General features: G+C 36.6%; 1 protein-coding gene across 2 annotated transcripts in view; it reads right to left on the bottom strand.

Annotated features, from left to right (window-relative positions):
* LOC117334408 (sorting nexin-27-like) overlaps positions 1-22518 on the bottom strand; it is a 67217-nt gene that overhangs the window by 8698 nt on the left and 36001 nt on the right. For both annotated transcript variants that reach the window (XM_033894007.1, XM_033894008.1), the window contains 11 exons: positions 15297-15489; positions 14041-14111; positions 8895-8996; positions 6574-6652; positions 4948-5108; positions 4325-4414; positions 2553-2702; positions 1412-1540; positions 999-1058; positions 716-748; positions 31-73 (listed from right to left, as the gene is read on the bottom strand). In XM_033894007.1, coding sequence (XP_033749898.1) covers positions 728-748; positions 999-1058; positions 1412-1540; positions 2553-2702; positions 4325-4414; positions 4948-5108; positions 6574-6652; positions 8895-8996; positions 14041-14111; positions 15297-15489 — 1056 coding nt within the window. In that variant the 3' untranslated portion in view covers positions 31-73; positions 716-727. The remainder of the gene's footprint in view (positions 1-30; positions 74-715; positions 749-998; positions 1059-1411; positions 1541-2552; positions 2703-4324; positions 4415-4947; positions 5109-6573; positions 6653-8894; positions 8997-14040; positions 14112-15296; positions 15490-22518) is intronic.

Raw genomic sequence — 22518 nt, 5'->3', positions numbered from 1 at the left:
AAATACTTTTACAAAGTAACTGTAACCAACCTTTTTTCACTTCCATCAATGGTTCATATTTCACTCTTAATCACTGGAACAGAACAAAGAAATATCAGTAATACTGTACATGTAGAGCCCCATTAGTCAGTAAAGACCCCCAGTCTATATCTGTCTGATGAATACTATTACCATCATCACTGGACTTTTTTCTTGAATTACAATAGACATTTGCCCTATAATATCTTACCAAACTGTTAACCAGATGACCAACACGAAATTCAACCTTGACCTTGTCCAATGATCTTGTTATCTGAATATGTGGTGAGTTCATATCACATCCTTGTTACTCCAGGGGTACCCATATGTTAATGTTATCCCTGGAGTATCAGGGATGAATATAAAATTAAACTACTTATGATGTGAAAAATAACATCAGCAATGTAAAATATTCAAAACATTGGCATGCTGGATTCTTAGGAAAAATCGGGAATGAAAATGCTATAAAATGACTTAATACATTTATCAAGTTAAAGTACATGCTACTTGTACTAGGAAACAAATCCATGACCATATTGCATAAATTATAGAATTTCTTTTTATGTGAATATAAAACACATACTTATATAGAAATTTACATTATTGTCTTTGAAATATGAAATATAAATAAAAAGTTGAATTATCTATCAAGTTTAATAACTTCCATAGTTTACAACAATGTCTATATGGTACTTACCAGGCAAACAGCTTACATAGCAGACATCGTTTCCTGTAACACAAACCAACGTTATCACAGATAGCCATTCAAAGAAGTAACAAGTCCTTACAATCTGTCCATTACAGTTCAGTGAGTATGCTAACAAAATCCATTTGTTTTTACTGTCAATAAACAATCTCTTAACTATAAACCAAAGATAATATGTTGGCTTGTGAATTTGGCAACCAATTAAGGAACAACTAGAAGAACATTTTCAAGAACAAAGAAAATAAGTTTGTTGATAATCATCGACTGTACTTACCTCTCTTTCCCATTCCCGCTCTTCATATATCTTATCAAAACAATCCTTCATATAAACATACTGAAACGACAACATATACAACATCAACATACTGAATTCTATGTTATACAAATATTAATGATCAAAACGGCCATGTAACAAAAGCCTCACTGTATTTCTTACAGTTCCCTTTTATAACGGGCAATTTTCATAAAATTTTTTTACACATTCAGAGGCAACCAGTCATTTATTTTATTACTTTTATAGTCCAGTAGCATATTATCATATTGTGATGTTTGTTTACTTTTATAGCCCAGTAGCATATTAACATATTGTAATGTCTGTTCTGGGCTATCATTTACAAAATGTATATCATACTAGATAAAGAGATAATGATGTACACTAACTCTTGTACATAACTGCACTCTACTTACATATGGTGTAAGAATTTGTACGACACGTGGCTTTTTGCCCGGTCGGTCATACTCGAAGCTGAAGGTCATGCCCTCTTCCTCCATATCATAACTCTTTACATCCTTCCACTGGAACTCTATCACCTGGGACTGTAAGTAAAAGATAGAAGTTACTCTCTAATAACACCTTCAATACATGTCAGAGGTCACTCTCTAACCTTCACCTTCAATACACATCAGAATTCATTCTCTAACCTTCACCTTCAATACATGTCAGAGGTCATGGCTCTAACCTTCACCTTCAATACATGTCAGAGGTCACTCTCTAACCTTCACCTTCATTACATGTCAGAGGTCACTCTGTAACCTTCATCTTCAATACATGTCAGAATTTATTCTCTATCCTTCACCTTCAATACATCTCAGAGGTCACTCTCTAACCTTCACCTTCAATACAGGTCAGAATTCATTCTCTAACCTTCACCTTCAATGCATGTCAGAAGTCACTCTTGAACTTTCACTTTCAATGCATGTCAGATGTCACTCTCTAACCTTCACCTTCAATACATGTCAGAGGTCACTCTCTAACCTTCATATTCAATTCAAGTCAGATGTCACTCTCTAACCCTCACCTTCAATACATGTCAGAGGTTAATCTCTAATCTTACTTTCAATGCATGTCAGAGGTCACTCTCTAACCTTCACCTTCATTACATGTCAGAGGTCACTCCCTAACCTTCACCTTCATTACATGTCAGAGGTCACTCCTTAACCTTCACCTTCATTGCATGTCAGAGGTCAATCCCTAACCTTCACCTTCATTGCATGTCAGAGGTCACTCTCTTACATTCACCTTCATTACATGTCAGAGGTCACTCCCAAACCTTCACCTTCATTACATGTCAGAGGTCACTCCCAAACCTTCACCTTCATTACATGTCAGAGGTCACTCCCTTACCTTTACCTTCATTACATGTCAATGTCGAATAAAAGAACATTTATCAACTATATATGTTTCTGGTTGACATTTTGTGTTCAAACAAATAATCTCTGTATTTAAGACTGGGATTACCTAGAGACCTATGAACATGTTGTTTAGGAGACAGCTTGACTGACTAACAGTATCAATCAAACACAGTATTTCTCTGAACAATATCATTACCTCTGGTGTTCCATCATTTTTACACGCCTGCAATTTGAAACATTCGCTTCCGATTATGCATATCACATGACCATCTTTGCGAGAGTCACAAGCACAGTGAGGGAAAGCCACCTCACCATATCCATCTAAATGTCTAACTGTCTTCAGGTACTGAAAAATAAAAAACAACTTCATCATTAACAAAACTTTTCAACAACTACTCCTGGCACTGGAGATAAGCTAAGGCCACTAATAACTGAGTAGTGAATATAGCCTTTACATGAGACAGCAGTTATGGGAGATGGCAGTTACAGGAGACAGCAGTTGTCAGAGACAGCAGTTGTCAGAGACAGCCGTTATCAGAGACAGCAGTTATCAGAGACAGCAGTTATCAGAGGCAGCAGTTGTCAGAGACAACAGTTGTCAGAGACAGCAGTTATCAGAGACAGCAGTTACAGGAGACAGCAGTTGTCAGAGACAGCAGTTACAGGAGACAGCAGTTATCAGAGACAGCAGTTGTCGGAGGCAGCAGTTGTCAGAGACAACAGTTATCAGAGACAGCAGTTGTCAGAGGCAGCAGTTGTCAGAGACAGCAGTTATCAGAGAGAGCAGTTGTCAGAGACAGCAGTTATCAGAGACAGCAGTTATCAGAGACAGCCGTTATCAGAGACAGCAGTTACAGGAGACAGCAGTTGTCAGAGACAGCAGTTATCAGAGACAGCAAGTACAGGAGACAGCAGTTGTCAGAGACAGCAGTTATCAGAGACAGCAGTTATCAAAGACAGCCGTTACCATAGACCTCATTTACAGGAGACAGCAGTTATCAGAGACAGCAGTTGTCAGAGACAGCAGTTATCAGAGACAGCCGTTATCAGAGACAGCAGTTGTCAGAGACAGCAGTTATCAGAGACAGCAGTTACAGGAGACAGCAGTTGTCAGAGACAGCAGTTATCAGAGACAACAGTTATCAGAGACAGCAGTTATCAGAGACAGCCGTTATCAGAGACAGCAGTTACAGGAGACAGCAGTTGTCAGAGACAGCAGTTACAGGAGACAGCAGTTATCAGAGACAGCAGTTATCAGAGACAGCAGTTATCAGAGACAACAGTTATCAGAGACAGCAGTTGTCAGACACAGCAGTTACCATAGACCTCACTTACAGGAGACAGCAGTTATCATATACAGCAGTTATCAGAGACAGCAGTTGTCAGAGGAAGCAGTTGTCGGAGGAAGCAGTTGTCAGAGACAGCAGTTATCATAGACCTCACTTACAGGAGACAGCAGTTATCAGAGACATCAGTTATCAGAGACAGCAGTTATCAGAGACAGCAGTTATCAGAGACAGCAGTTGTCCGAGACAGCAGATATCAGAGACAGCAGTTATAAGAGACAGCAGTTATCAGAGACAGCAATTATCAGAGACAGTAGTTATCAGAGACAGTAGTTATCAGAGACAGCAGTTATCAGAGACAGCAGTTATAAGAGACAGCAGTTATCAGAGACAGCAATTATCAGAGACAGCAGTTATCAGAGACAGAGTAATTGGAGACAGTAGAAATGGGAATGCAGTATTTGCATGGCCATGTGATCAATCAACAAAAGTTTAACATGTGAAAACTCATGTTGAATCAATTTGAAATATGTTTAGTTAAATACTTCTAATTTGTATGTCAATGTCCAAGAGTCCCCACTCAAAAGCCTCTATGGACATGAATATCTCTGCTGTTTGGTCCTTTTAAAGAACGGACAACTGATGTAGTGTAGAAAGTCATAATAGCAATACATGTACTCACTTCTATTCTTTTGCCAGAATCCTGTAGCGATTTCAACTCGTACAGTTTGTCTTCTGTTTTAATCTGCCCCCTATTTACACTATCCACAGCCTGTCAAAATAAAAACATACACGCCCATCAAAGTAAGCAGGGACAATAACTCTTTGAATTTGGGAAGCATATAATAATGTCTGCCTGTTAGAGCAACCACGGGTCATAACTCTGTATAAATTTGAATATGTGTCTAACTGTCAGTAATTTACAATGCTAGAAAAACAATGTTGGCAAACCTAGAGTCCCCTCAGGTAGTATCTGTGGGGAAATGACACAATCTTATAGTCATCTCTGCAGGTATTACCTACAGGGGATGGACAAATGGACAGAGTACAAACCCCACATCCCCAGTGTCCCTGGTAGGGGTATAACCCATGGATTTAATACAAACCTATAGTCCCCAAACATGTGGTTAAATTGGAGGACTATTCAGACTAAGACTTCCTCGTTGGGTTATCATAGGGTATCATATACAGAAGAAGAAAAAACTCTAAATGTAAAAAATGTAAAAGTACATCTTATTATCAAATTCCCAGCCCCTAGCTCCAAATAAGATATGTATGTCACGTCCATTCTTTAACTGTACAAACCTCCCAAAAGAGGAAGTTGACGGCCAACTCGTCTGAATTGAGCATGGTTTCTCGTGTGAGCGTGAAGAGCCATTTCCTCATCGTGATACACGTTGCTGTGGCCGTGCTGTAATTCTGGATGTAGATGTTGTGGGGGAACTCTAGTGGCTGGAGCTTCCTCTCTGTAACAATAGAGCAATGATCATCACACAAAGTCACTGACCAATGTAAGACAAGAGGCCTTATGGACCTGTATTGCTCACCCATTCAGGGCTTTTTCTGAGGGCTTTTTGGGCCCGTTAATAGACCCCATTCCCAAATTAAATTATTTTATATTTCAGCCAAATTCCAAAAATTTGCAGTTTACTCCTGAAAAAAATCTTTCCCAATTCATCAATTTTCTTCGAAAAATGAGGCAAAAAGGTCCCTTCCAAAACCAGTTAGAAAAAAGCCTGCTATTATTAATGCTACTTTTAAGTTGAGAATCTGAATGGTAAGCAGATAATCTTTTCATTCCAGTAAGCTCAGCATTTTAGGAGTGAGACAACTGGTTCACCCATTGTCAGTATTATGTGACTGGGTGGAGTGACCTGCTGGCTGTCTTCTGAAGTATGTTTCGCTGAGGTAGCACTATAAAGTCGACATCAGTTTAGTGCTATCACAAAGAGACACATGAATATATCATGACCCTTGACCTTTTGGTTTGTGAGAAGGTGATGTTTAAAGAATTTAATACGTTTGACCCTTGAAGGTAGGTCAATGTGATTCATCTGATCAAACTTGGTGGCCCTTCATTTCGGTATGCTACAGGCCCAATATCATGACCCTGGGACTCTTTAACTATTGAGAAGAAGTTGTTTCAATGATAAAGGTGATACTGGACGGATGGCTGGACAGAGACAATGGACAATGGACCAAAGCAGAAGCTGGTCACTATACTTGTCCTTTGAGAAGGAGAGCTAAAAATCAATCACAGGAAACTACTTCTCATAACAAACCTAGACACTTATCTGTCACACTTTGATTTGATTTCATAAGTATTTAACAGCATGTCAATAGCATAGGTCATTTTGGGTCTAACTACTTTCAATCAGTGCCTGACTAACATAACAAAACATCTTATTATAACCTCTCTACAGTGTTTTTTTTAAAGCCAACCTATAAAACCTTTCTACAGATGAGATCTGGACACTAACGGTATAACTCGTACACAGAACTGTCTCCTAACCTGTTATCTGAATCTCATTTTCACATCTGATGATACTTAATTAGAAAGCACTACATAATTGCTCTGAAAACATTTCTTTTTTTGTTTTGGAGTTAACTTCTTTGTTAAATACAAAATTGATATTACCACATGTATAGAAACCCCTTATGTTAGATGATAACTTTAAAAACATATTAAAACTAAATGGTTAGAATTTGTTTTCTTGATTAAAATAAGAGGTCTGCGAAGCTCTCCATCCCTATAGGTGTGACAATAATACCAATTTTAACTTTCCTGGGTGTCAGAATTTTGAGGAGATGTTAAAAACCACACCCATAGCATCGAAATACTGATGGATTACGTAAACATTACACAACATTCACCGCAGTGACAGCATAAATCTGGTTTTGTTGAGTACAATTTAGACAGGTTTTACTTACCAAAATTATATTCTACTGTTTCAAACAGATAAAAGCATTGAGCAGCTACATCAGACATGTTTAGCTTCACGACGACAGCCTGTAAGATTACAAAACATAAACTAGTTATTACAAGTTCCTGTTTAAAACACAGATAATATTAGTGTTATTACAAGTTCTTGTTCAAAACACAGATAAAATTCAAGTGCTTTTAGATTTAAATGTTGTTTTATTGTCTGACTCTCCGTAAATTACTCCACACCTTCTAAATAAAGCTGAAGAATTTAAAATAGAACATAATTACAGCTATTGAATTCCAAACAGGACATAATAACACGGAGGTCTTAGGCTAAACTTTAATTATCATTAATTCCTAGATTTTGTAATTAGTAAAATCAATTTCAATCTAAACTTAAAATTTCGAATGAATTGAGAAACCTATTGCACACATTAATCAACAATTAATTGAAAACATTTTGGAAAATTCCACTGATAATTAAAAAATAATTCCACAGAAAATTTTAAAAACAAAGGTCATTAATTATCTAACCGCCATGATACATCCTTAGAACAAGTATTTAATTTTTTTTAGATTGTGTTTGTGTGTTTAAAAAAGTATATTTATAGACCTATTTTTGACAAGCGAATACCTTAAAACAATATATTTTATCTGCTCATTCAGATGGACTAATTGAAATTTAAAAATAATCAATAATACTAAATTTCACTGACAACTTAAATTTAGGGGGAAAAATATTGAATCTCCATCCCAAACAGAGTTGGCAATCGTGATGAATTCCTAACTGACTTTGGTATCTGAATGCATACTAAATTTATCAGCAAATGAGTCCCTCCCACAAATAAGTCCCTTAATTTATTTTTGCAAAATAACTAATTTTGAAATAGCAAGCTGAAATTAGATCACATTAAGTCCTCATCAAACCTTACACTAAACTTTTATATCATTGGTGGATAAATACGGTATGTACATTCACTTCAAACCTTATACCAAACTTTTATATCATTGGTGGATAAATACGGTATGTACATTCACCTCAAACCTTATACCAAACTTTTACACTATTTGAGGATAAATACGGTATGTACATTCACCCCAAACCTTACACTTAGCTTTTACACTATTTGAGGATAAATACGGTATGTACATTCACCCCAAACCTTATACCAAACTTTTACACTATTTGAGGATAAATACGGTATGTACATTCACCCCAAACCTTACACTAAGCTTTTACACTATTTGAGGATAAATACGGTATGTACATTCACCCCAAACCTTACACTAAGCTTTTACACTATTTGAGGATAAATACAGTATGTACATTCACCCCAAACCTTATACCAAACTTTTACACTATTTGAGGATAAATACGGTATGTACATTCACCCCAAACCTTACACTAAGCTTTTACACTATTTGAGGATAAATACGGTATGTACATTCACCTCAAACCTTATACCAAACTTTTACACTATTTGAGGATAAATACGGTATGTACATTCACCCCAAACCTTACACTAAGCTTTTACACTATTTGAGGATAAATACGGTATGTACATTCACCCCAAACCTTACACTTAGCTTTTACACTATTTGAGGATAAATACGGTATGTACATTCACCCCAAACCTTACACTATGCTTTTACACTATTTGAGGATGAATACGGTATGTACATTCACCCCAAACCTTACACTAAGCTTTTACACTATTTGAGGATAAATACGGTATGTACATTCACCTCAAACCTTACACTAAGCTTTTACACTATTTGAGGATAAATACGGTATGTACATTCACCCCAAACCTTACACTAAGCTTTTACACTATTTGAGGATAAATACGGTATGTACATTCACCTCAAACCTTATACCAAACTTTTACACTATTTGTGGATAAATACGGTTTACACTATTTGTGGATAAATACAGTTTACACTATTTGTGGATAAATACGGTTTACACTATTTGTGGATAAATACGGTTTACACTATTTGTGGATAAATACCGTATGTACATTTACACTAAACTTTACACTAAACTTTTACACTATTTGAGGATAAATACGGTATGTATATTCATCCCAAACCTTACACTTAAAACTTTCACACTATTTGAGGACAAGAACGGCATGTACATTCACAAATATGTCATATCTTTGAATTAATTTACAAAATATTAAAGGAATTATTTGATGACATAAACGATTATATTTGTGGCTGTCAACATACAGTGACTCCAGTCCCACAAAACTGATACTATTCTGCCATGTGTATTGATATACAAATGTATAAGGAGTGTCTGGTCAATGGTCCTACATACCTCGTACACTTGGTCAGCAGTGTCATTACGTCGGATGGTCACCACACATACACTTCGGTCTGGTAGTAACACTTTTAGTTCCACTTCTGAACTCGGCGTCTCCTATACATATATAGATTAGTCTACAGTTATAACACCTAACTATAACTTGGTGTCCCCTATACATATATAGACCAGACTACAGTTATACCACCTAACTATAACTTGGTGTCCCCTATACATATACACTGTATAGATTAGTCTACAGTTATACCACCTAACTATCACTTGGTGTCCCCTATACATATATAGATTAGTCTACAGTTATAACACCTAACTATAACTTGGTGTCCCCTATACATATATAGATTAGTCTACAGTTATAACACCTAACTATAACTTGGTGTCTCCTATACATATATAGATTAGTCTACAGTTATAACACCTAACTATAACTTGGTGTCTCCTATACATATATAGATTAGTCTACAGTTATACCACCTAACTATAACTTGGTGTCTCCTATACATATATAGATTAGTCTACAGTTATAACACCTAACTATAACTTGGTGTCTCCTATACATATATAGATTAGTCTACAGTTATAACACCTAACTATAACTTGGTGTCCCCTATATACATATATAGATTAGTCTACAGTTATAACACCTAACTATAACTTGGTGTCCCCTATACATATATAGAGTAGTCTACAGTTATAACACCTAACTATAACTTGGTGTCCCCTATACATATATAGATTAGTCTACAGTTATAACACCTAACTATAACTTGGTGTCTCCTATACATATATAGATTAGTCTACAGTTATAACACCTAACTATAACTTGGTGTCCCCTATACATATATAGATTAGTCTACAGTTATACCACCTAACTATAACTTGGTGTCCCCTATACATATATAGACCAGACTACAGTTATAACACCTAACTATAACTTGGTGTCCCCTATACATATATAGAATAGTCTACAGTTATAACACCTAACTATAACTTGGCGTCTCCTATACATATAGATTAGTCTACAGTTATAACACCTAACTATAACTTGGTGTCTCCTAAACATATATAGACCAGACTACAGTTATACCACCTAACTATAACTTGGTGTCCCCTATACATATATAGATTAGTCTACAGTTATAACACCTAACTATAACTTGGTGTCTCCTATACATATATAGATTAGTCTACAGTTATAACACCTAACTATAACTTGGTGTCCCCTATACATATATAGATTAGTCTACAGTTATAACACCTAACTATAACTTGGTGTCCCCTATACATATATAGATTAGTCTACAGTTATACCACCTATAACTTGGTGTCTCCTATACATATATAGATTAGACTACAGTTATAACACCTAACTATAACTTGGTGTCCCCTATACATATATAGATTAGTCTACAGTTATACCACCTAACTATAACTTGGTGTCCCCTATACATATATAGATTAGTCTACAGTTATAACACCTAACTATAACTTGGTGTCCCCTATACATATATAGATTAGTCTACAGTTATAACACCTAACTATAACTTGGTGTCCCCTATACATATATAGAGTAGTCTACAGTTATACCACCTAACTATAACTTGGTGTCCCCTATACATATATAGATTAGTCTACAGTTATAACACCTAACTATAACTTGGTGTCCCCTATACATATATAGATTAGTCTACAGTTATAACACCTAACTACAACTTGGTGTCTCCTATACATATATAGATTAGTCTACAGTTATAACACCTAACTATAACTTGGTGTCCCCTATACATATATAGATTAGTCTACAGTTATAACACCTAACTATAACTTGGTGTCCCCTATACATATATAGATTAGTCTACAGTTATAACACCTAACTATAACTTGGTGTCTCCTATACATATATAGATTAGTCTACAGTTATAACACCTAACTATAACTTGGTGTCCCCTATACATATATAGATTAGTCTACAGTTATAACACCTAACTATAACTTGGTGTCCCCTATACATATATAGATTAGTCTACAGTTATAATACCTAACTATAACTTGGTGTCCCCTATACATATATAGACCAGACTACAGTTATAACACCTAACTATAACTTGGTGTCCCCTATACATATATAGATTAGTCTACAGTTATAATACCTAACTATAACTTGGTGTCCCCTATACATATATAGAGTAGTCTACAGTTATAACACCTAACTATAACTTGGTGTCCCCTATACATATATAGATTAGTCTACAGTTATAACACCTAACTATAACTTGGTGTCCCCTATACATATATAGACCAGACTACAGTTATAACACCTAACTATAACTTGGTGTCCCCTATATACATATATAGATTAGTCTACAGTTATACCACCTAACTATAACTTGGTGTCCCCTATACATACATAGATTAGTCTACAGTTATACCACCTAACTATAACTTGGTGTCTCCTATACATATATAGATTAGTCTACAGTTATACCACCTAACTATAACTTGGTGTCTCCTATACATATATAGATTAGTCTACAGTTATAACACCTAACTATAACTTGGTGTCCCCTATACATATATAGAGTAGTCTACAGTTATACCACCTAACTATAACTTGGTGTCCCCTATACATATATAGATTAGTCTACAGTTATAACACCTAACTATAACTTGGTGTCTCCTATACATATATAGATTAGTCTACAGTTATAACACCTAACTATAACTTGGTGTCTCCTATACATATATAGATTAGTCTACAGTTATAACACCTAACTATAACTTGGTGTCCCCTATACATATATAGATTAGTCTACAGTTATACCACCTAACTATAACTTGGTGTCCCCTATACATATATAGATTAGTCTACAGTTATAACACCTAACTATAACTTGGTGTCCCCTATACATATATAGATTAGTCTACAGTTATAATACCTAACTATAACTTGGTGTCTCCTATACATATATAGAGTAGTCTACAGTTATAACACCTAACTATAACTTGGTGTCCCCTATACATATATAGATTAGTCTACAGTTATAATACCTAACTATAACTTGGTGTCCCCTATACATATACACTGTATAGATTAGTCTACAGTTATAACACCTAACTATAACTTGGTGTCCCCTATACATATATAGATTAGTCTACAGTTATACCACCTAACTATAACTTGGTGTCCCCTATACATATATAGAGTAGTCTACAGTTATAACACCTAACTATAACTTGGTGTCTCCTATACATATATAGATTAGTCTACAGTTATAACACCTAACTATAACTTGGTGTCCCCTATACATATATAGATTAGTCTACAGTTATACCACCTAACTATAACTTGGTGTCCCCTATACATATATAGATTAGTCTACAGTTATACCACCTAACTATAACTTGGTGTCCCCTATACATATATAGATTAGTCTACAGTTATACCACCTAACTATAACTTGGTGTCCCCTATACATATATAGATTAGTCTACAGTTATAACACCTAACTATAACTTGGTGTCTCCTATACATATATAGATTAGTCTACAGTTATAACACCTAACTATAACTTGGTGTCCCCTATACATATATAGAGTAGTCTACAGTTATACCACCTAATCATGATCACTGAAACTATCTAGAGCAACACTCATTGGTCTTAGAAACCAGCTGCCATAGACTGGTGGTAAATTTACAACTGTCTGTAGCAAGTTTAACACCGATGGGTTTTAGAAACCAGCTGCCATAGACTGGTGGTAAATTTGAAACTGACTATAGCAACCTCTTAGGAGGAGCAAACAAATGTATTTGTCACTTTTAAGATTTTAAGATTTTATCATGTAATCATTTGTTTCTGAACGATCATAATGACATTAAGTGAAAATGTCTAACAATTATTTTGCGACAAACATTTAACATATTTGTATAAAGCACACTTTAGTGTACATGTAAATTGCACTCCTGGTCACCTCCGAATTTATGCATGTTTATATAGCTATCAATTTAAGGTCAGTAGTTTGGGATACCATTGATGCAAAACTAATCAGCCTCAATTTTTGTTTAGCTAAAAACTATTGTCAATTACGATAATGTAAGTGAAAATAAATTACCGTAATTCATTTATTTAACCAGAGAGTATTTTCCCTGAAACTGGGCATCAATTTTACACACAAATAGCATAGACCCTTTGACTTTAAATTGACTTGTTTCGTTGCTAAAGCAAAATGTGGTCAATAATTGGGAACATACATGTATTATTACAGTATATGATCTTAATGTGTATCAGTACAAAAATACCTCTAATTTGTCTGAAAGACTGGTCCTTATAGCCTTACAATGAAGCTAATTTACAGCAATTTTCAACAAATAATGTCAATTTTCAACAGAAAATCAGTCTTTATATAGCAATATTGGAACCTAAATGAACCATCGATGATCACATTGTACATGTAGATGGTATAGAGTGTCATTTTACAGTAAGTTAGCTCTAGATCATAACAGGGTGGTCATTATACACTGTTGTAGACTTACATACCAAGGACTGTACTAGTTCTTAATCATTTTAGATGTACTGTGACTTTATTTTACATGCATGGATTATAAAATGATTCAGTAGTCTTTCAAAAGGGCATATGTAAACAAGAGATCCCAGAGGGATCTTGGGGCCAACCACTAAATGATCTTTATTGGTTCTATGTCCAACTGATCTCCTCTCTAATACTCTATTTTTTCCTTCTTTCTTCTTTTCCTCTTAATAATCTGATAACAAAAACAAGTCGAACCTACATGTGAAGTTTGAGAAACATTTCTTAAGTACTTTTCAAGAATAAAGCGGTAACAAACTTCAAATCTCAAAATCCAAGATGGTCACCTGTTGGCCATTTTGTTTTCCTGATCAAAAATCAAAATTGAATTGGCACAACTAGGGACCAAAGGCAACCTACTCTTCACATTTGAAAAATATCCCTCCAAAAAACTTTTTTTAAAAAAAGAGATAACAAACTTCAATTCCGAAAATCCAAGATCTGATGATGGTTGGCTAAAAAAAGTTTAATTTCATCACTGAATGGATATCTCATAAGCAAGGACTATCAAGCTAAACTAAGCTTACTGTCAACAGAATATAATATGTATACTTACAGAATCCATTTCTGGTGAGGCAAGGAATTCTTGCATAATGTCACTTTCCCCTATCACACGTACTGCACAGACTGAAAAACATGTAACATTCATATAAGATTATCACATATACTGTGCAGTGAAAACAAAATCAACTGAAAATTGATATCTTCTAAAACAAGGCAATACACACTGCTATGACATTATGGTCAGCTCAGTTTAAGACATACATTATAACATTGTCGATTTCTTCGAATATTGATAGTTTCTTCACCAGATATAGCCATGTATTTTTTTAGTATGTGATTATTTTTTGAAGTTATTCAGCATCAACAATTAACACAATGAAATAAGGTATTATTCAGCTCTTAAGCAACCTATTATCTAACGTAAAAGACACATATTGTTTTTATGAAGATAACTTTTCTGTAATTTTCTGAAGATATACAGTACTGGTAATATCTTGATATAATGTTGAAGAGTCTTTATTGAAACAGCAACTACAGCAAATATACAGCTGAATCTGTATAAACGACCATCTCTATTAGCTAGGCCACCCACTCTTCTAAGCAACCATTTCAATTTCCCTGAACAGTTTTGATATACATTTTAACCCTATTAAACGAACCTCTCTTTGTGCAACCAACAGCGCAAATTTTCTCTCCTGTGATAACAATAACTCTCTAATGAACGACCATCAGTCTCCTAAAATGCCTTCCATTCCCATTTTTCCCTTGCTAACACCCAATTTGTAACTTTATTTTTTGTGCAAAAGGATGGGATTAGAATTCTGAGGATGTTAAGATGTTTTGACCGATAAAAATACATAAATTGAGAAGTATAACAAAGAATGCATAAACAGTCAACTTACTGTTAAATCGTGATTTGAAATCTTTCTGAGACATATAAATATATGAATAAATGGTATACAGGCATTGAAAAGTAATCAAATTAACCGATTAAATATTTCCAATGTGAAATCAATGTGTTTTAATAAAAAAAAAAAAAAAACTATTTGTTCCTGTTTTGTTCAAATGAACGGTTTATTCATATATATATATGTCTGTCATTCATTATTATTTCCATTTTATAAAGTAAATGAAAAGCTTATGATCATTTAATCACTTTTAAGATTCAAGATACCATCTCTATCAAGAGACCACTCTCCATTAAGAGACTGTTTTCAACATCCCTTGAGTGTTCGCTTAATACTGATTCAACTGTATATATTCAATTTACAGCATGCTACAAACAATTCCGTATATTGAAGATCTTACCTTTTTCTAAATATTGCTCTAGCCCACGCCGCCTAGCATCTAACTGTTGTTCTGAAAGCTGGAATAATTTTTTGCCTGGCATTTTAGGAAAGTTGAAATCTGTAAACTCGCGTTTTATTCGTGTATGTAGTGTATCAAATTCTCTGTACCGTCTAGAACATAAGTGTCTACCAGCCATATAAATGTTGAACACCTGAAATGGGAACATCACCAATATTAAAGCCAAATCTTACCACTATATATATCTATAAAGTTTTGTTTTGTTACCTAGTTATTTTTTGTTAATTGCTCCCAAAATTGGGATGTGAGAGCATTGGGATGAATTCCAAAAATTCATGCATATTACGAATTGTGAATTTCTTAAGTAAATTTTCCCATCAGATACAACCTATCTGAGACTTCTTGGAGTAAACAGTATTGCTCTAGGACTAATAAAGCAGGAGTTAAAAGATCTAAAAAAAACTATCACAATCTCAAATCTAAGTCTAACTTAACAGACATTGTGGTTCAATCCCGCCATACCTACGCAATAGCAGCTTTTGAAAACAAATTATCACTAGTAAAAGTTCTGATCATATTTGGTATACTTATATGAACACCAGCTAGTAACAATCAGAAATCCACCAGTTCTAACTTTTCAGCAGAAATAGTTTTTCTTTTACCACTTTTTGTACAGACAGTTGATACAAGTGCTGTTGTCCATATAATTTTTTATTACACCTCCAGGTGAACACTTACAATCATTTGCATGTTAAACAAAACTACATCAGCTCTGTGAAACTACATTACAGCCCATCTAAGGGATCAAATGTTGTACGGGGTGCTAGAGGAAAACCTGAGGGGAACCGAGGTGCCATTCATGGAGATACATTTAACCTAACAGACATCAGTGCATCAAAACCTCTATCAAAGGTACCGGGGCATTGAAATAAATCTTATTTACCATTTACCCACAAAAATATCCTGTTATAAAATGTCTGATAATATTGTCATCACATGGTCAGGTTACTACATGTAATGGTGCCCGTGTCATACATGACATAATACATGCATTACAGGGGTGTCAAGGGTTGAAATGGAAAATTGGAATGGTATTACAATCCATAATAATCTTTCAAGTTTTTACAGTTAAGATGAAGGAAATACATCATATTTTTGTTTCACATGTTATTTATTGTATTGCTTCTAAATAAATTTCAAAATTGTATATTATAATTATTGGTTTCATCAGGAAATGCATCCGTGCCATTACCAATTAAGTCCAGAGAAAGCGAACCTGAATCCGATTTGTATGAACACAGTTATCTGAGCTGTATACATGGAGCTTGACACAATATTGTCAAAGTCTTTGGGGATAATATGGAGCTTGACAAGGCAATAACACAGGAAACAAAAATTATCGCTGTGATCCAGGCCATATAGAAGCTTGACATGGTGATAATACTGTCATTACTGCAAAACACCAAATATGCATAGCCTGAAAGATAATGGGCTGTGGCCGTCCCTACAGAGCGAGGTGCATATTACATCATCAATGCATAACAGCACAGGAAATATAATTGTCAAATAAATCAGAAAATCTATTCATGAAAGTAGAAAATGCTTCTCTGGTTTCATTGAGATTCACTGATAAGTCGACCAGTATGCCTGACACAAGACTTACTTTGATAGTAATGCTGCATGCCTCCCCATCAAAGGGTTTTGGCTATAATTTTTCATGATTTCATATTTCAATCTTAAATGATGTCAAAACATGACATTAGTTAGTGAAATGTGGTTCGTCACAAAATTCTGGTGACAGAGAATCCGGGCAAGTATTACACAGTTCAAACTAGACTAATGAATAAGAATCGTTTGAAAGCAGAACAAGGTCACATGACGTGTGCAGACAACATACTGTATAGCTGTTCAATTTCACAATACAAATATTTCACAGTTGTTACAATGGCACTTAATTCACAGGTATTCAATTTCGTGTAACATCGACTCTAAAAATTCTGCAGTAACTATTTTCATAATTTGTGGCTATTCATAAATATTCGCTGGGTATTTATTTTCAGGTTATATCTAATTATTGCTGAAAAAGCGAAATTAAATCCCCACTAATATTACCAGCTATGCAGTAGTAGTACTAATTCAGTGAAATTTACTTATTCCGACTTGTATCCAAGTACATTAAACTTATCAATATACCCAACACAACATCAGACAAAATAGCCCAAACCAATATATTGCATATAGCCTTGGAGACACTAATCTGTTTAGCCTTGGAGACACTAGTCTGTTTAGTCTTGGAGACACTAGTCTGTTTAGCCTTGGAGACACTAGTCTGTTTAACATTGGAGACAATAGTCTGTTTAACATTGGAGACAATAGTCTGTTTAACATTGGAGACACTAGTCTGTTTAGCCTTGGAGACACTAGTCTGTTTAGCCTTGGAGACACTAGTCTGTTTAGCCTTAGAGACACTAGTCTGTTTAGCCTTGGAGACACTAGTCTGTTTAACATTGGAGACAATAGTCTGTTTAACATTGGAGACAATAGTATGTTAAGCCTTGGAGACACTAGTCTGTTAAGCCTTGGAGACACTAGTCTGTCAAGTCTTGGAGACACTAGTCTGTTAAGCCTTGGAGACACTAGTCTGTCAAGTCTTGGAGACACTAGTCTGTTTAGCCTTGGAGACACTAGTCTGTTTAGCCTTGGAGACACTAGTCTGTTTAGTCTTGGAGACACTAGTCTGTTTAGTCTTGGAGACACTAGTCTGTTTAACATTGGAGACAATAGTCTGTTAAGCCTTGGAGACACTAGTCTGTTTAGTCTTGGAGACACTAGTCTGTTTAACATTGGAGACAATAGTCTGTTTAACATTGGAGAAAATAGTCTGTTTAACATTGGAGACAATAGTATGTTAAGCCTTGGAGACACTAGTCTGTTAAGCCTTGGAGACACTAGTCTGTCAAGTCTTGGAGACACTAGTCTGTTAAGCCTTGGAGACAATAGTATGTTAAGCCTTGGAGACACTAGTCTGTTTAGCCTTGGAGACACTAGTCTGTTTAGTCTTGGAGACACTAGTCTGTTTAGTCTTGGAGACACTAGTCTGTTTAACATTGGAGACAATAGTCTGTTAAGCCTTGGAGACACTAGTCTGTTAAGCCTTGGAGACACTAGTCTGTCAAGTCTTGGAGACACTAGTCTGTTTAGCCTTGGAGACACTAGTCTGTTTAGCCTTGGAGACACTAGTCTGTTTAGCCTTGGAGACAATAGTCTGTTAAGCCTTGGAGACACTAGTCTGTCAAGTCTTGGAGACACTAGTCTGTTTAGCCTTGGAGACACTAGTCTGTTTAGCCTTGGAGACACTAGTCTGTTTAGCCTTGGAGACAATAGTTTGTTTAACATTGGAGACAATAGTCTGTTTAGCCTTGGAGACACTAGTCTGTCAAGCCTTGGAGACAATAGTTTGTTTAGCCTTGGAGACACTAGTCTGGTAACCTTGGAGACACTAGTCTGTTTAGCCTTGGAGACACTAGTCTGTTTAGCCTTGGAGACAATAGTCTATTTGGGCTTGGAGACACTAGTCTGGTAACCTTGGGGACACTAGTCTGGTAACCTTAGAGACACTAGTATGTTAAGCCTTGGAGGCACTAGTCTGTTTAGCCTTGGAGACACTAGTCTGTTTAACATTGGAGACAATAGTCTGTTTAACATTGGAGACAATAGTCTGTTTAACATTGGAGACAATAGTCTGTTGAGCCTTGGAGACACTAGTCTGTTAAGCCTTGGAGACACTAGTCTGTTAAGCCTTGGAGACACTAGTCTGTTTAGCCTTGGAGACACTAGTCTGGTAACCTTGGAGACACTAGTCTGTTTAGCCTTGGAGACACTAGTCTGTTTAGCCTTGGAGACACTAGTCTGTTTAGCCTTGGAGACAATAGTCTGTTTAACATTAGAGACAATAGTCTGTTTAGCCTAGGAGACACTAGTCTGTTAAGCCTTGGAGACACTAGTCTGTTTAGCCTTGGAGACACTAGTCTGGTAACCTTAGAGACACTAGTATGTTAAGCCTTGGAGACACTAGTCTGTTTAGCCTTGGAGACACTAGTCTGTTTAACATTGGAGACAATAGTCTGTTTAACATTGGAGACAATAGTCTGTTTAACATTGGAGACAATAGTATGTTAAGCCTTGGAGACACTAGTCTATTTAGCCTTGGAGACACTAGTCTGTTTAGCCTTGGAGACACTAGTCTGTTAAGCCTTGGAGACACTAGTCTGTTAAGCCTTGGAGACACTAGTCTGCTTAGCCTTGGAGACACTAGTCTTTTTAGCCTTGGAGACACTAGTCTGTTTAACATTGGAGACAATAGTCTGTTTAGCCTTGGAGACACTAGTCTGTTAAGCCTTGGAGACACTAGTCTGTTTAGCCTTGGAGACACTAGTCTGTTTAGTCTTGGAGACACTAGTCTGTTTAGCCTTGGAGACACTAGTCTGTTAAGCCTTGGAGACACTAGTCTGTCAAGTCTTGGAGACACTAGTCTGTTTAGCCTTGGAGACACTAGTCTGTTTAGCCTTGGAGACACTAGTCTGTTTAGCCTTGGAGACAATAGTCTGTTTAACATTGGAGACAATAGTCTGTTTAGCCTTGGAGACACTAGTCTGTCAAGCCTTGGAGACAATAGTTTGTTTAGCCTTGGAGACACTAGTCTGGTAACCTTGGAGACACTAGTCTGTTTAGCCTTGGAGACACTAGTCTGTTTAACATTGGAGACACTAGTCTGTTTAGCCTTGGAGACACTAGTCTGTTTAGCCTTGGAGACACTAGTCTGTTTAGCCTTAGAGACACTAGTATGTTAAGCCTTGGAGACACTAGTCTGTTTAGCCTTGGAGACACTAGTCTGTTTAACATTGGAGACAATAGTCTGTTTAACATTGGAGACAATAGTCTGTTAAGCCTTGGAGACACTAGTCTGTTAAGCCTTGGAGACACTAGTCTGTTAAGCCTTGGAGACACTAGTCTGTTTAGCCTTGGAAACAATAGTCTGTTTAGCCTTGGAGACAATAGTCTGTTTAACATTGGAGACAATAGTCTGTTTAGCCTAGGAGACACTAGTCTGTTAAGCCTTGGAGACACTAGTCTGTTTAGCCTTGGAGACACTAGTCTGGTAACCTTAGAGACACTAGTATGTTAAGCCTTGGAGACACTAGTCTGTTTAGCCTTGGAGACACTAGTCTGTTAAGCCTTGGGGACACTAGTCTGTTTAGTCTTGGAGACACTAGTCTGTTTAGCCTTGGAGACACTAGTCTGTTTAGCCTTGGAGACACTAGTCTGGTAACCTTAGAGACACTAGTATGTTAAGCCTTGGAGATACTAGTCTGTTTAGTCGTGGAGACACTAGTCTGTTAAGCCTTGGAGACAATAGTCTGTTTAGCCTTGGAGACACTAGTCTGTTTAGTCTTGGAGACACTAGTCTGTTAAGCCTTGGAGACACTAGTCTGTTTAGCCTTGGAGACACTAGTCTGTTAAGCCTTGGAGACACATGTCTGTTTAGTCTTGGAGACACTAGTCTGTTAAGCCTTGGAGACACTAGTCTGTTAAGTCTTGGAGACAATAGTCTGTTTAGCCTTGGAGACACTAGTCTGTTTAGCCTTGGAGACACTAGTCTGTTTAGCCTTGGAGACACTAGTCTGTTTAGTCTTGGAGACACTAGTCTGTTAAGCCTTGGAGACACTAGTCTGTTAAGCCTTGGAGACACTAGTCTATTTAGCCTTTGAGACACTAGTCTGTTAAGCCTTGGAGACACTAGTCTGTTAAGCCTTGGAGACACTAGTCTGTTAAGCCTTGGAGACACTAGTCTGGTAACCTTGGAGACACTAGTCTGTTTAGCCTTTGAGACACTAGTCTGTTTAGCCTTGGAGACAATAGTCTGTTTAACATTGGAGACAATAGTCTGTTTAGCCTTGGAGACACTAGTCTGTTAAGCCTTGGAGACAATAGTCTGTTTAGCCTTGGAGACACTAGTCTGGTAACCTTGGAGACACTAGTCTGTTTAGCCTTGGATACACTAGTCTGTTTAGCCTTGGAGACAATAGTCGATTTGGGCTTGGATACACTAGTCTGGTAACCTTGGAGACACTAGTCTGTTTAGCCTTGGAGACACTAGTCTGTTTAACATTGGAGACACTAGTCTGTTTAGCCTTGGAGACACTAGTCTGTTTAGTCTTGGAGACACTAGTCTGTTTAGCCTTGGAGACACTAGTCTGTTTAGCCTTGGAGACACTAGTCTGTTTAGCCTTGGAGACACTAGTCTGGTAACCTTAGAGACACTAGTATGTTAAGCCTTGGAGACACTAGTCTGTTTAGCCTTGGAGACACTAGTCTGTTTAACATTGGAGACAATAGTCTGTTTAACATTGGAGACAATAGTCTGTTTAACATTGGAGACAATAGTCTGTTAAGCCTTGGAGACACTAGTCTGTTTAGCCTTGGAGACACTAGTCTGTTAAGCCTTGGAGACACTAGTCTGCTTAGCCTTGGAGACACTAGTCTGTTTAGCCTTGGAGACACTAGTCTGTTAAGCCTTGGAGACACTAGTCTGTTAAGCCTTGGAGACACTAGTCTGTTAAGCCTTGGAGACACTAGTCTGTTAAGCCTTGGAGACACTAGTCTGTTAAGCCTTGGAGACACTAGTCTGCTTAGCTTTGGAGACACTAGTCTGTTTAGCCTTGGAGACACTAGTCTGTTTAACATTGGAGACAATAGTCTGTTTAGCCTTGGAGACACTAGTCTGTTTAACATTGGAGACACTAGTCTGTTTAGCCTTGGAGACACTAGTCTGTTTAGTCTTGGAGACATTAGTCTGTTTAGCCTTGGAGACACTAGTCTGTTTAGCCTTGGAGACAATAGTCGATTAGGGCTTGGATACACTAGTCTGGTAACCTTGGAGACACTAGTCTGTTTAGCCTTGGAGACACTAGTCTGTTTAACATTGGAGACAATAGTCTGTTTAACATTGGAGACAATAGTCTGTTTAACATTGGAGACAATAGTCTGTTGAGCCTTGGAGACACTAGTCTGTTAAGCCTTGGAGACACTAGTCTGTTAAGCCTTGGAGACACTAGTCTGTTTAGCCTTGGAGACACTAGTCTGTTTAGCCTTGGAGACAATAGTCTGTTTAACATTAGAGACAATAGTCTGTTTAGCCTAGGAGACACTAGTCTGTTAAGCC

The sequence above is a fragment of the Pecten maximus genome, chromosome 9, assembly GCF_902652985.1.
Source record: "Pecten maximus chromosome 9, xPecMax1.1, whole genome shotgun sequence".
Taxonomy (NCBI): domain Eukaryota; kingdom Metazoa; phylum Mollusca; class Bivalvia; order Pectinida; family Pectinidae; genus Pecten; species Pecten maximus.
The sequence above is the reverse complement of the archived record's forward strand: the minus strand, read 5'-3'. Positions and strand labels throughout refer to the sequence as shown.